Below are 14,602 nucleotides of genomic sequence, written 5' to 3' on the forward strand. Positions count from 1 at the left end.
TATTCTCTTAAATATCCTTTCTAAACTTGTTACAGACTGACTCTTCCAAAACTTGCAAAGCTTGATGTGCAAATTGAAGCAAAACTTTGGGAGAATAAAGATTATGGGAAGGAGAGGAAGGAGGTTGCGTTATCACTATTTTCTGTAATAGCATACATTGCTTTAACTTATACTGGATTTCATCTCCTTTGTTGATAAACTCATGATATAGACTGATGGATTATTAGGAAACGTTTTTTTGCATTCATTTTATTAAAGGTCCAGAATGTGCCAGGTGAGTAATTGCTTACTCTCTTTAACCCATGGTCTAGATGGATGTCTAAACATAGGAAATTGTTGTAATTGATTTAATTCCTACAACTTGGAAAAACTCTAAAGCAAGTGATGATTTCTTGCAGGGAGTTAATGTACAGAATTTGAATTTCATCATTTGAGTGACCTTTCTCCAAAATGACATTCTTACTACTGTAAGGACCGTTGTAAACTCCTGTGTTGCTCTGCAGACAACCGCGTGGGCAACTGCTACCTGAAGTTCGGTCCTCGGGGCGACGGAAGCCTGTCCTGCAACACTGAGATTGGGGTGGGCGTCAGCCGCTCCTCCTGCTGCTGCTCTCTGGGCAAGGCCTGGGGGAACCCCTGCGAGACCTGCCCCCCTGTCAATAGCAGTGAGTATGAAGCCGAGGAAGAGGACAGGGACCCTCTGGTAGCTGAAGACTAGCTGCCGAATTCTTCTGGTGCTGGGGACAAGGGAGGAAGTGAGAGTCCGAACTTTGAATCTGGGCTACTTTCAGTGATTATGCTAAAACCAGCCAAGAAGGCTTCATATAAAAGGAATCTGAATTCCTCTCTTCTTACTGTTTTTCTTGATATGATGAAAAGAGAAAACAATTTTTTTTAATTTTATTTTATCTTTAAACTTTACAATATTGTATTGGTTTTGCCAAATATCGAAATGAATCCGCCACAGGTATACATGTGTTCCCCATCCTGAACCCTCCTCCCTCCTCCCTCCCCATACCATCCCTCTGGGTCGTCCCAGTGCACCAGCCCCAAGCATCCAGTATCGTGCATCGAACCTGGACTGGCGACTCGTTGAAAAGAGAAAACAATTTTTAACCATAATCCACTCTGAAGGATGATAATATCAGTTCTCGCAGGTATCACAGATAAAGGCCATTCCTGCTTCTTTTCCAGAGTTGTTTTAGTTGAGGTTCATAGATGCATTGTATTCCTCAAGTCCAACCAGGTTATATCTTAAATGGAAATGTGTGTCCTGATATGAGCATAGGTGAAACTCAACATTGTTGAATCGAGTTTTCATTTACTGGCCAAAAAAAGTTGTTGATACAAATTGTCTGAAAGTAGTTTTTCCTTTAATTAAAAACAAATGGGTTTTGTTATTCTACTTTGTAGTTTATGAAGTAATGATCTTATTTCAAATAGAATGTTAATATACTTTTAAAGATCCTGTGTTTGAAAAGGCACCTAGGAAAACATAGATACACCCCTTAGGATATGTGCTTTGAGCTTGTCAGTTGTTAAGTGCTAATTCATTGTCTCAGCCTCTTGCACACAGGTTATCAAATTTCTTTTTCTTTCCCTCATTTTGTAGCTGAATATTACACTTTGTGTCCTGGAGGGGAAGGCTTCAGACCTAACCCCATTACAATCATCTTAGAAGGTGAGTATACCTCTGATGGCTGCTGTTGCTACTGCTGCTGCTAAGTCACTTCAGTCCGACTCTGTGTGACCCCATAGACGGCAGCCCACCAGGCTCCCCTGTCCCTGGGATTCTCCAGGCAAGAACACTGGAGTGGGTTGCCATTTCCTTCTCCAATGCATGAAAGTGAAAAGTGAAAGTAAAGTCGCTCAGTCATGTCTGACTCTTAGCGACCCCATGGACTGCAGCCTACCAGGCTCCTCCATCCATGGGATTTTCCAGGCAAGAGTACTGGAGTGGGGTGCCATTGCCTTATCCGCCTCTGATGGCACCAGATTTAAACAAGAGCTTACTTTAGAGAAAAGCTGGTAGAAAAGTTAGAACAGCCCAGACAAGATTATTTTGCAAAATTATAGGTAGACAGTTGCCAGTTTGCTGAAAAATCATTCGTAAGTCAGACTTGATCCATTGCAGTGGTGTGTGATTCTGCTGCAGGGAAACTCTTTTTATAATTATCTCCAACTTCCACCATTGTTAGATTTAGTTATTGCTCTTTTTAGATTATAGCAGAGTTCCATGACTAAGCCAGGGGAATTCATGATCACCATAAACGTCCGGTCTTAAGTGTGCATTCACTTGGATGCATGGACGTCTGCAGGTCTTACAGTACCGCACATTTGAAAGCCCTCATAGTGACTCTTGTCTTTCACAATAGTATCTGAGCTGTCTCCCCTTTTGCAGATATTGATGAATGCCAGGAGTTACCAGGACTCTGCCAGGGTGGAAACTGTATTAACACTTTCGGTAGCTTCCAGTGTGAGTGCCCTCAAGGCTACTACCTCAGCGAGGAAACCCGCATCTGTGAAGGTGAGATGGATTCATACCTAAAAGTTATTAGTGCTATTTAAAGCAAAATTACTGGTCAGGTCTGGAGAAAAGAGTCCATCTTCAAGTTTTATCAAGGAACATGATGAGACTGATTCATAGTTATTTTCTTGTCCGTCAGTGCTTCTAAGTTGTATGCCAAGTCACTTCAGTCGTGTCCAACTCTTTGTGACCCCATGGACTGTAGCCCGCCAGGCCCCTCTGTCCACGGGGATTCACCAGACAAGAATACTGGAGTGGGCTGCCATGCCCTCCTCCAAGGGTTCTTCTTGACCCAGGAATTGAACCCGGGTCTCCTGCCTTGCAGGCACTTTCTTTACCATCTGAGCCACCAAGGGAAGCCCTGTATGATGATAGCTAAATTAATTTACAGATTATTTGCAGTAATTGACTATTATTTTTCTCTGAGTAAATGGGTTGATGATAAAGGGAGAAAGCTGAAATACTATGAAAGCATTCAATATAAGTTATTAACTCATATTTTAACTTTATATTTTATATAGAAAAATATGTATATTTGAAGTGGGACCATTAGGTTAATATTTCCAGTGACTTTTTAATGTTGCACAACAGCATATGAAACAGTTCAGAGGTTATGCAGATGCCTTTCTTGGTTCCATCCCCCACTTCTCTTGTGGCAGTGTAATCATCCTTTAGGGGCCTGGTCTTCCCACTAGACTGGGAGCTTCTTGAAGCAAGGGCCACATCCAATTTCATCTTTATAGCTATAAGTTTTAGCTTACAGTAGAATCTCAGTATTTATTTATGGAATGAATGAATGGATGCTTCTAAAAATAAACATTAAACACTTAGTGTAATTATTTCCATTATAACTTTTCTACTGGAACATTTTAGATAAGTGCATCTGGAAGAAATATGCTTTAATAAGGAGAATAACCAGAAACTGCTACTTCTAGAATCTCTTAATGGGTGTTAATTTGAACAGAACTATAAAGAAAAAGGCTTTTCTAAGTGCCTTCAGTTTAAAGTTGGCACTAAAATTTGATTTCAGTGACGTAAGAGGAAAGTAGCTTTAAAGCAATTCCATCTGAAGTATATGAAATTTCAGTTTAAAAACATAGGCACCATTGAAGTTATTTTTTTTTTTGCCACTTTGGAATAATTTATTTTGATCACCTTTATTTTTAAATGTCAGATTTTTATTTTTCTGAAGAAGGGCATATTGTGACATAAATGCATTTTGGGGGTGTTTCCTATATGTAATTGCTTTAAATTCTAAATTTTATAAAAAGTAAGATGAATTCTATAAAAACAAAAATTGGGGGACTCAGCCGTATGCTTTGTTCAGTTGTTTAAGTCATGTAAATGCATGGGGGAAATATTTACAAATTAATGGGTATTCTTGCATCCCGTAGATATTGATGAGTGTTTCGCACATCCTGGTGTGTGTGGGCCTGGGACCTGCTACAACACTCTGGGAAATTACACCTGCATTTGCCCACCTGAGTACATGCAGGTCAACGGAGGCCACAACTGCATGGGTAGGTAGAGCTCTGAAGTGGAGGCGGTCGCTGTTGCTGGCTTCCTGGCCCTCATTATCTCTCAGAGGCAAACGGGTCATAATTATGCAGAAAGTTTGGAAGTTAAATCTCTATGAATAGTAAAGTGTTTCAAAGTCTTATAAACTTATGGCTGTGTGCCATATTTTTCATATACTTTGGCTACCTGTTATAAAGCATGAGTCTGAGGTAGAAAATTTCAACAAATATTGTAATTATATATTCTTAAATACCTTCATTTTCCATTCATATAAATCGAACATTGTTTTACAAATAAAAGAGCATTCAAAATCTAATATGTAATGCTTTTTAAATTAAATAAATGCATTTGAATAGAGAAATATCTATTACCTTTGTCCCCCAAGAAAATTAAAAGTGAAATCCCTTACTTAAAAACAGGAAAGACGCTTAACTAAAAATGATTTGTGTTCAACTTAAAGAATTATTTTAAGAGACTTCCACATGACCATGAAAATTTTCAGAGTTAGTCGAGGAATTTTAGTGTCTCCAGGTATATGGGGTTTATTATTAGCTGCTTGCTGTCAGGATGGGTCGGCATTTTTGTTTTTCTCTATGTAGACATGAGAAAAAGCTTCTGCTACCGGAGCTATAACGGAACCACTTGTGAGAATGAGTTGCCTTTTAATGTGACAAAGAGGATGTGCTGCTGCACATACAATGTGGGCAAAGCCTGGAACAAACCTTGTGAACCATGCCCAGCGCCAGGAACAGGTAAGCACTCTGCGCCTGCTTCTGCGGGCAGCCACGTTAGTGACACGGCGGGCATGTGACGCTAAAGTGAAAACACAGGGGTACTAAAAGCAGACATAGTTCTGAAAATATCCAGGAACTCATGTGCCTGGTTTCTCAGGCAGCCAGTCCTCTTTAAGGTCCAAACACTAATGTCTGAAATGTCCCTTGAGTAAAGTCTGGATCCTGAAAATAAGCCGCATTGCTGAAGAGTTAGAATTTTATAACACCAGTCCATTTAAACATGCTGCTTTAATTACTCTTCTCCTCATAAAAGAAGTATTTATTGAGAATCTACTTGTGTCATTGTGTTATACTTAGAAGATGTCATTTTGGTAAATTGTGATTATTTAGATTCCAACATGCTCATTAAGTTTGGTCTTGGAAAACATGCAAAAAAAAATGGATTTGATGAGCAAACTTTATGTAAAAGCGACTTAGTATCAGAGTTCTCCTTATGCATCCATTCCCTCAAACTTACGTGAAATTTTTAGACAGTAAAGAGAACTGGTCTTTACACAGTAAAATTTTTTTCCAGACACAGATTCTCTTGAAAGAAAAACTGAAAAGTAGTAGAGACAAGAGCAACAGGATCATCTTAAAATTGTTGCCCACTCAGGTTCTTTTATGACCTGAAAAGTGGTCACGCTTAATAGTTGTAGATACTAAGAGCTGAACCAATAGGACAAATAAGAAACAATGATTATGCATTTGTTACCATTATTATTATTATTATTACCAGTATTATTTAGGGCACAGTTAATAAAATATTTCATTTAACATGATGAAATTAAGGAGAGATGGGGAAAAGTGACATATAGGGCCTTTTTCAGTGGCTCAAATTCAGTGGGCAAATAAATGGATTTTCTCTTTTGTGTTAAAGTATAATTGATAAATAATATTATATTACTTTCAGGATTACAGCACAGTGGTTTGACATTTATACACATTATGGATTTATCTCCACGATAAGTCTAGTCACCATACGTCCTCGCACAATTGTTTTGCAATTTTATTGACTATATTCCTTATGCTGAACATTACTTTGCTGTGACATATTTATATTATAGCTGGAAATACGTACCTGTTAATCTCTCACATCTATTTTATCCTACCCCTTACGCCCCTCCCCTCTGGCAGCCATCAGGTTTTTCTTTATAACAGAGATTGTTATTTCTGTTTTGTTTGTTCATTCGTTTTGCTTTTTAGATTCCATATATAAGTGAAATCATACATGGCTCGTCTTTCTCGGTCTCACCTCACTTAGCAAAATGCCCTCTAGATTCATCCATGTTGTTGAAAGTCGCAAGATTCCAACAACACAGCTGAGTAATAATATGTGTGCATGTATATATATACACGCACACGTACAATATACCTTCTTGTTTATATGTTTGCACATCACCGGCACTTAGGTTGCTTCCGTATCTTGGCCCTTGTAAATGATGCTACAGAGAACATAGGAACGTATACTTCTTTTTGAATTAGTGTTTTGTTTTCTTCAGATAAATGCTCAGAGATGGAATTGCCAAACTGTGACAGTTTTATTTTTAATTTTTGAGAAACCTCCATGCTGTTTTCCATAGTGACGGTACCAATTTACATCCCCACCGATAGTATACAAGAGTTGCCATTTCTTCTCACCCTCACCAGCACTTGTTATTTGTGATCTTTTTGATAACAGCCATTCTGACAGGTATGAGGTGACACCTCATTTGCATTTCACTGATAATCGGTGATGTTGAGCATCTTTTCATGTCCCTGTTGGCCATCTGTGTGTTTTCCTTAGAAAAATGTCTATTCAAGTGGTCTGCCCATTTTTAACTGGATTATTTGTATTTTTTATATTGAGTTGTGAATATTCTTTATATTTTGAAATTAACCCCTATTGGATATATCATTTGCAGACATCTCGTTCTATTCAGTATATTGCCTTTTCCTTTTGTAGATGGTTTCCTTCACTGTGCAAAAGCTTTTTAGTTTGATATAGTCCCGTTTGTTTATTTTTGCTTTTTTTCCCTTGCCTGAGGAGAAAGATTCAAAAAAATATTGCAAACACCAGTGTTGGAGAGCATCCTGCTTATGTTTTCTACTAGGAGTTTTATGGTTTTCAGTCTTACATTTAAGTCTCCAATCTGTTCAGAGTTTTATTTTTGATATGGTGTAAGAAAGTGGCCAGTTGCAGCCTTAGGCAAGTGGCTATCAGTTTTCCCAGCACTATTTATTGAAGGGATTGTGTTTTCCCCACTTAACAATCTGGGCTCTCAGATGGCACTTAGATTATAGTTTTCTGTATGTTACCTGATACTGTTTTCAAGAGTTTTATTCCTCTGTGTAGCAGTGGGCATTCAAAGAATTATGCTATTTAAAAATTAGAATTCCTAAAAGGTCCTGTTAGTTTGGTGAATTATGTGTAGTAGTGATTCTCATGCTGCTGCTGCTGCTGCTGCTAAGTCGCTTCAGTTGTGTCCGACTCTGTGCGACCCCATAGACGGCAGCCCACCAGGCTCCCCTGTCCCTGGGATTCTCCAGGCAAGAACACTGGAGTGTGTTGCCATTTCCTTCTCCAGTGCATGAAAGTGAAAAGTGAAAGTGAAGTGGCTCAGTCGTGTCCGACTCTTATTGACCCCATAGACTGCAGCCTACCAGGCTACTCTGTCCATGGGATTTTCCAGGCAAGAGTACTGGAGTGGGGTGCCATCGCCTTCTCCAAGTGACTCTCATAGTCTCTGTTTTATTCCATGAGACGTTGTTTTTGATGCCTCAAATTTCACGTTCCAACAAACAGACGTTTATGTTAAAAAAAGATAAAAGTCATGGCTCGTTCATTACTCATTGTGAACATGTTTCACCACTACAAAATTATCTTTGCATGCCTATGCCTTTGTGCAATTCTAATTCCTTTTTAAATTTGTACACTAACCTAGTTTTTCAGTTTACATGAGTTGGATCATTTTTAAAGCCCTGCGTTATCAAAATAAAAAGAGCTTAAATGCCTTAAGTGGATATTTTGAACTCATAATGATTTACTTATTTTCTAGTATCCGAGCAGTAAAATGTTTAATGATGATAAGAACAGCAATAATAATAATGATAAAAGAATGCCTAGATTCATTCACTCCATACAAAAACTGATATTGTAGTCAAATAAATATAATTGAATTAAAGGGTCTTGTGAATAATATAAAATATATTTTTCAGTTACAGTAATACTATATAAAGTGTTATTTTGAAGGAGTATGAGAATTTTAAGAGTCTATTTGCTTTGTTTATATTTTAAAGCTGACTTTAAAACCATATGTGGAAATATTCCTGGATTCACCTTTGACATTCACACTGGAAAAGCTGTTGGTGAGTTTTTCTAGGTTATGTTTCTTTTAATACATATATGTAGCATGTTGTAAAAATTAGTTCAGTGTTTTTCAAGTTTAAAGTATCGTAAAAGATAATACTCTGCATTTGGATTTGATATGGTTAGACAAGAAAGAAGTAGCATGTTTACAGATAACCAAGTGTTAGTAGTGGGATTAGTCCATCAGCCTGGAGTGGGTTGCCAGCCTGGTGATTGAGTTATGATGTAATAGTTATGTGACTACCTCAAGATTTCATACATATCAAGCTAAAGCTTTAGTTTTTCTCATTATGAATATTGTTTTATCAATACATGATTCTAAGTAATCCACTTTATTTTATTAACCTTTATTGTCTGTTTTCATGAGTATATGCTTAAGTTCTCTATGTATTTTTACAGTATTTTTATCCCTATCTACTTATGAATTTGCAGAATTATTAATTATATAAATTTCTTTCTTCTGAATGTGCTTTCTCTTGCACAGTCTACTTTTCTTCCTCAAAGATTAAATGAACAATATAATTTTAAATGTCTGTTATCAATGCACAGATAACAAAGGACATAAAATTAGGAAAATACAGTTGGCTTTATCAAATGAATAATAGCAATTAGGTAAGCCTGACATGAAACTTAAGAGGAAGCTTGATTCCCTAGGAAGTTCATTTGCTCTATTGATACTAGTATCCCTTGGTATATTTGATCAACTACTTCCATTCTTTCATTACTGTTCAAAGGAAATAATATTTTGTAGTCTGTATGCTTTGTAAACCACAAAATCACTCATACCAGTATAGGGTTGATTTTTGAGACTGAGTGTGTGTTTAGCATTATTCAGTGTTTTACGATACATACATTAAGCAGAACCATATATTTGATCAAATCTGTTCAATTGCAGACATTGATGAATGTAAAGAGATTCCAGGCATTTGTGCAAACGGTGTGTGCATTAACCAAATCGGCAGTTTCCGCTGTGAATGCCCCACGGGATTCAGCTACAATGACCTGCTGCTCGTCTGCGAAGGTAATCTGAGCAATAAGTGACCTTATCCAGGAAAGTTCGGCAGACATAACTGGTTTTTAGAAGTTTTCTGACTTACTGTTTCTACTACAGCATTTAGGAGTTGATCACCAAATTGATTAAGTGTATGTCATACTGATGCCATAATGAAGTTTGAAAAATGGAATTGTTGCTCTTGCAGATATCGATGAGTGCAGCAATGGCGACAACCTGTGCCAGCGAAATGCAGACTGCATCAACAGCCCAGGCAGCTACCGGTGCGAGTGCGCTGCAGGTTTCAAACTTTCACCCAACGGAGCCTGCGTAGGTAAGAGGAGAATGGCTCATTCTTTGACACTGAACACCATTGTAGGCCTCTGTGGTAGCTCAGATGGTAAAGAATCCGCCTGCAATGCAGGAGACCTGGGTTCAGTCTCTAGATAGGGAGGATCCCTTGGAGGAGGGAATGGCAACCCACTCCCGTATTCTTGCCTGGAGAATTCCATGGACAGAAAAGCCTGGAGGGCTACAGTCCATGAAATTGCAAAGAATCAGATACAACTGAGTGACCAACACTTTCACTACTTTCACCACATTCTGTATACTTAGTTCCTGCACTAAAAAACTGCCTATGCTCTCCTATCAAAAAAAAACTATTTTCAAGTATAATTTTGAGGAGATTTTCCAAGTAAATCTATTCATTCATATTGAATCTATTTCACGATATCTTTTAGATTCTTTTGTTAGGAAAAGAAGTCTCTCAATGGATTTTTCCTAGAATTGAAACTAAAAATGATGTCCTTGAGATATACCAATCAACATGTAAAAAGATTGCATGATTTAATTTTTTTTTTAAAAAGAGGCTTGTGTACTTTAAAGCCTTGCCTTATTTTTATTCAACTCTTGTTATGGTTCGTTTTCAGCCTATCTGTAGTAATTACTAGCAGGCTATAGAAAAAATGCCTGTGGGAAAAAATGAAGGAATCTTAATAAAGATCAGACACGTGTAACATGTGTTTTATTTTTTTTGTGTTAGATCGCAACGAGTGTTTAGAAATTCCTAATGTTTGCAGTCATGGCCTATGTGTGGATTTACAAGGAAGTTACCAGTGCATCTGCCACAATGGCTTTAAGGCTTCTCAGGACCAGACGATGTGCATGGGTAAGAAGGGAAACATTATTTCCAGGGGGTATCGTGGAGCTGAGACTCCAGAAGAGATTACCGTTCGGTCACCCGCCACAAGGAACTACCCTGTCTCTGTCAGAAACAGTCTTAACGAAAAATGAGCTATGTGAAACTGTTTATGGTTTTAGTCAATGTAAAATTTGCAAGCAGGACACACCACAATATGTTCTTGGATTTAGTGGTAACAGCTTTCTTCCCCAGATGGCTTTCACATGCTTATTAACCTGAGCTTTCAGACAGCGTTACATGGAAATCGCCGTGGTACCAGCTCTCCATTTACCCCTCTTTGTTCCCACTCAAGGGGCTTCCCAGGTGGTGCTAGTGGTAAAGAACCCGCCTCTCAATGCAGGAGATATAAGAGATGCAGGTTTGATCCCTGGGTCAGGAAGATCCCCTGGAGGGAGGGTATGGCAACCAACTCCAGTGTTCTTGCCTGGAGAATCCCCATGGACAGAGGAGCCTGGCAGGCCACAGTCCATAGGGTCACAAAGAGGTGGGCATGACTCAAGAGACTTAGCACACAGGCACAGTTCCACTCAGAAAAGCCTTTTGGAATGCTAGAATGCAAGGGGAGCAGTAAGGGGGACAGTGTTGAAATGAACACATTCACACACACATATGCTTCTTTCCCCCAAATCACTGAACATATGAGATATATCTGCTTGCTTGGCTGTTTCAACTCTTAAAACCAGGTTTTAGAAGCAAAGATGGTGAAACTCTGTAAAGCCCCAGTACAGTAGCTAATGTGATGGTTAGTTAAGCAATAATTGTGTTCAGTAAGTACTTGCTGAGCTGATGATTAATAAGATTTCAAAAGCAGAGGGGCTTTTGGAACTCAGCTTAACTTCGGAACTCACCTTGGAACTCAGCTTAACTCCTTAAACTGATGTCAGCCACTGGCTCATCTCCACTGAAGCACTCTGCACTTGCAGGAGGAAAATTATATTTAAAAGTTGACTATTTATAATTAGCACTTCTCAGTGTAGAACAAGCTGAAGTTGTGCATCTACTCTTTTGGTATTCAAGATACACTATCTTTTTGAATCATACAGACTTTAGTACAGCAGAACGGCAGAATTAGATTCCTTTGTGGCGTGGGGTCGGTCGTGAAGAGTCGGACACAACTGAGCAACTTCACTTTCACTTTTCACTTTCATGCATTGGAGGAGGAAATGACAGCCCAATCCAGTGTTCTTGCCTGGAGAATCCCAGGGATGGGGGAGCCTGGTGGGCTGCCGTCTATGGGGTCGCACAGAGTTGGACACAACTGATGCGACTTAGCAGCAGCAGCAGCAGCAGCATGGTATATCTGTACACGAGCACCCCCTGGAGAATGTCTCCATTCTTCCAGTGCCTCCTAAGAGATCCCCTGCAGACATCTTCTGTGGTCGCAGGAAGAATTCTCTAGGGAACGCTTGTGCAAAGGACACACGGAGGATGTGGCCCTATTTGCATGAACTGTCTGAGATGGCTTGCTTATATGTTTCTCCTGGCTGCTCTCTCTGAGAAAGAGGATATGATTTGCTAAAAAAAAAAAAAAATATGTCTATATATATATATATATATGTGATATTTATGATTCAGAAATTCATATGGAGAAAATCTGTCCTCAGTTTTAACAATTCACCCATAATGAAAATCAGCTAGACTCCTTGGTAATATCTCTCTTAAACAAAGCTTCTTTCTGAAGGAACAATAATACTCCCTTTTTTTTCACAATGGAAGAGTTTTAGTAGCCTGGAATTCATAGTCTAGGGAGTCTCCTCCTTTATATGACTGTGACCTTTCTAAATATTAATTCCATGTTTTTGAAGGCTAATAACATTGAGCTCTAATAGACTTCTTCAATTTAGAGTCTACTGATTCATAAAGTTTAGGAAGTTAAAGTTTACTTTGTTGTGCTGATCAAATTAAGATATGAAAATTTCTGGGGAAGCATTTATAATGCTTAATAGAACAAATTGTTCCAGTGTTTCAAAAGATTTATTTCCTCATAATTGACAAGCAAATTTATTCATTAAAAAAACTCACTAAGGAAATGTAGGTTAATCTCGCTTGCTTATTAGTCCAGTTCTTTTCTGAATCTTATATGTTGCTGTAAGTTATCAAGTGCCAATTTTTCTTAATAATTTTCTTATTTTATTTTATTTTTAAACTTTACAATATTGTATTGGTTTTGCCAAATATCGAAATGAATCCACCACAGGTACCTTAGAGTTTTCTCTACCTCATACTTATTTTCCTTAAATAAATGTGGGTTCTTAGTATTGAATGAGAAAAATCTAAGTAAGCCAGTAGTTTAAAACAAAACCTAAAAGTTTAATAGGCTACATTTTTCTGGTTAAAAACTGAATTCCTTTGAGCCAATATTTCTTCGTAGATGTTGATGAGTGTGAGCGGCATCCATGTGGAAATGGAACTTGTAAAAACACCGTTGGATCCTATAACTGTCTCTGCTACCCAGGCTTCGCACTCACTCATAATAATGATTGCATGGGTAAGTACTCGGTCCTTTATTGCTTCTCTTTCATGTCTACAGAATATCCTAAACACAGAATAAAGGCAAAGAATGATAAATTTTTATTATTCAAATTGCAAGCATGTGCCATAAGACATGTAATATCATTGACTAACTTCTGGTTAACTGAAGTCACAGTATTGCCTCCAGTAATCCCAAATCACTGCAGATGGTGACTGTAGCCATGAAATTAAAAGACACTTACTCCTTGGAAGGAAAGTTATGACCAACCTAGATAGCATATTCAAAAGCAGAGACATTACTTTGCCAACAAAGGTCCGTCTAGTCAAGGCTATGGTTTTTCCAGTGGTCATGTATGGATATGAGAGTTGGACTGTGAAGAAAGCTCAGTGCCGAAGAATTGATGCTTTTGAACTGTGGTGTTGGAGAAGACTCTTGAGAATCCCTTGGACTGCAGGGAGGTCCGACCAGTCCATCCTAAAGGAGATCAGTCCTGGGTATTCATTGGAAGGACTGATGCTAAAGCTGAAACTCCAATACTTTGGCCACCTCATGCGAAGAGTTGACTCATTGGAAAAGACCCTGATGCTGGGAGGGATTGGGGGCAGGAGGAGAAGGGGACGACAGAGGATGAGATGGCTGGATGGCATCACCGACTTGATGGACATGAGTTTGAGTAGACTCCGGAGTTGGTGATGGACAGGGAGGCCTGGCGTGCTGCGATTCATGGGGTCGCAAAGAGTCAGACACGACTGAGCAACTGAACTGAACTGAATCATGAGACAGTCTGCTGGGTTTAGTACTTACGTCAGTCAAATCGATTCAAGGGTGAAGGCCATGCAGATGATAGTAAACTATTGGGACTGATTTATGGTTTTGCGTTATTTTTACCACTTAGATGGTATCAAAGGCAGACCTCTTATGGTTTCAGGTTTATTACAAGTATTTCATATAATCCATTCTTGATTTATATTCAAACACGGACAGTCTCCAACTTAGAAACATATTGTGTCTTGAAACTGTTTTCAATCAGCTCTTGAAGCCAGGGCTGCCTTTTCCCACAGGAAGAAAGCATGGTGACTATGTTTCTGAACCAGCCTCAGAAGCCTATTTAATCTCAGTGAAGGACTGTAAATTCTCAGTGGAAAATAAAACTGTCTTCTCTACATGGCACAGGATTTTAGTCTTTGCCTCTAACAGACAGAGATTGAAATAAAAATTGAAAGTGACTGGAGGAGGAGGAAGAGGATCCTGTAGTTGGTGGAGAAGTTAGTAAAAGATACAACGAAAAGCATTAATGAAATTTCATTTACCATGTGCCAGACTCTATAGTGCTTTCCTGGTGGCTCAGATGGTAAAGAATCCACCTGGAATGAAGAAGACCTTGGTTAGATCCCTGGGTTGGAAAGAGTCCCTGGAGGAGGGCATGGTGACCCACTCCAGTATTCTTGCCTGGAGAATCCCATGGACAGAGGAGCGTGGTGGGCTACAGTCCATGGGGAGGCAAAGAGTCAGAACAGGATTGAGCGACTAAGCACAGCACACAGACTCTATAGTGGTGCTTTCCAACACAACATCTCTTAATTCACATAATCCCATGAGTTAATGGGAAAGTAACTCAGGCTTCCTGCTTTTATGGAACTATCACCAGTCAAACGCACCTCCTAATTTATTCCAATATATATTCCTTAATTTTCCTTGGTTTTCAAAATTCTTCAACTGTGAAAAATTCAGACCTGATGGAACATTTTATTCAACTACCACCTTGTCTAT

At 38.8% G+C, this 14,602-nt stretch overlaps 1 protein-coding gene across 1 annotated transcript in view; it reads left to right on the forward strand.

Moving 5' to 3' along the window:
- Positions 1 to 14,602, forward strand: part of FBN2 (fibrillin 2) — a 222,618-nt gene that overhangs the window by 177,504 nt on the left and 30,512 nt on the right. Inside the window, exons 37-46 of the mRNA XM_070793212.1 lie at positions 504 to 665; positions 1,613 to 1,681; positions 2,402 to 2,527; positions 3,922 to 4,047; positions 4,645 to 4,797; positions 8,098 to 8,166; positions 9,063 to 9,188; positions 9,367 to 9,492; positions 10,201 to 10,326; positions 12,731 to 12,847. Of these exons, the coding sequence (XP_070649313.1) occupies positions 504 to 665; positions 1,613 to 1,681; positions 2,402 to 2,527; positions 3,922 to 4,047; positions 4,645 to 4,797; positions 8,098 to 8,166; positions 9,063 to 9,188; positions 9,367 to 9,492; positions 10,201 to 10,326; positions 12,731 to 12,847 (1,200 nt within the window). The remainder of the gene's footprint in view (positions 1 to 503; positions 666 to 1,612; positions 1,682 to 2,401; positions 2,528 to 3,921; positions 4,048 to 4,644; positions 4,798 to 8,097; positions 8,167 to 9,062; positions 9,189 to 9,366; positions 9,493 to 10,200; positions 10,327 to 12,730; positions 12,848 to 14,602) is intronic.

The sequence above is a fragment of the Bos indicus genome, chromosome 7 (genome assembly GCF_029378745.1).
Source record: "Bos indicus isolate NIAB-ARS_2022 breed Sahiwal x Tharparkar chromosome 7, NIAB-ARS_B.indTharparkar_mat_pri_1.0, whole genome shotgun sequence".
Taxonomy (NCBI): domain Eukaryota; kingdom Metazoa; phylum Chordata; class Mammalia; order Artiodactyla; family Bovidae; genus Bos; species Bos indicus.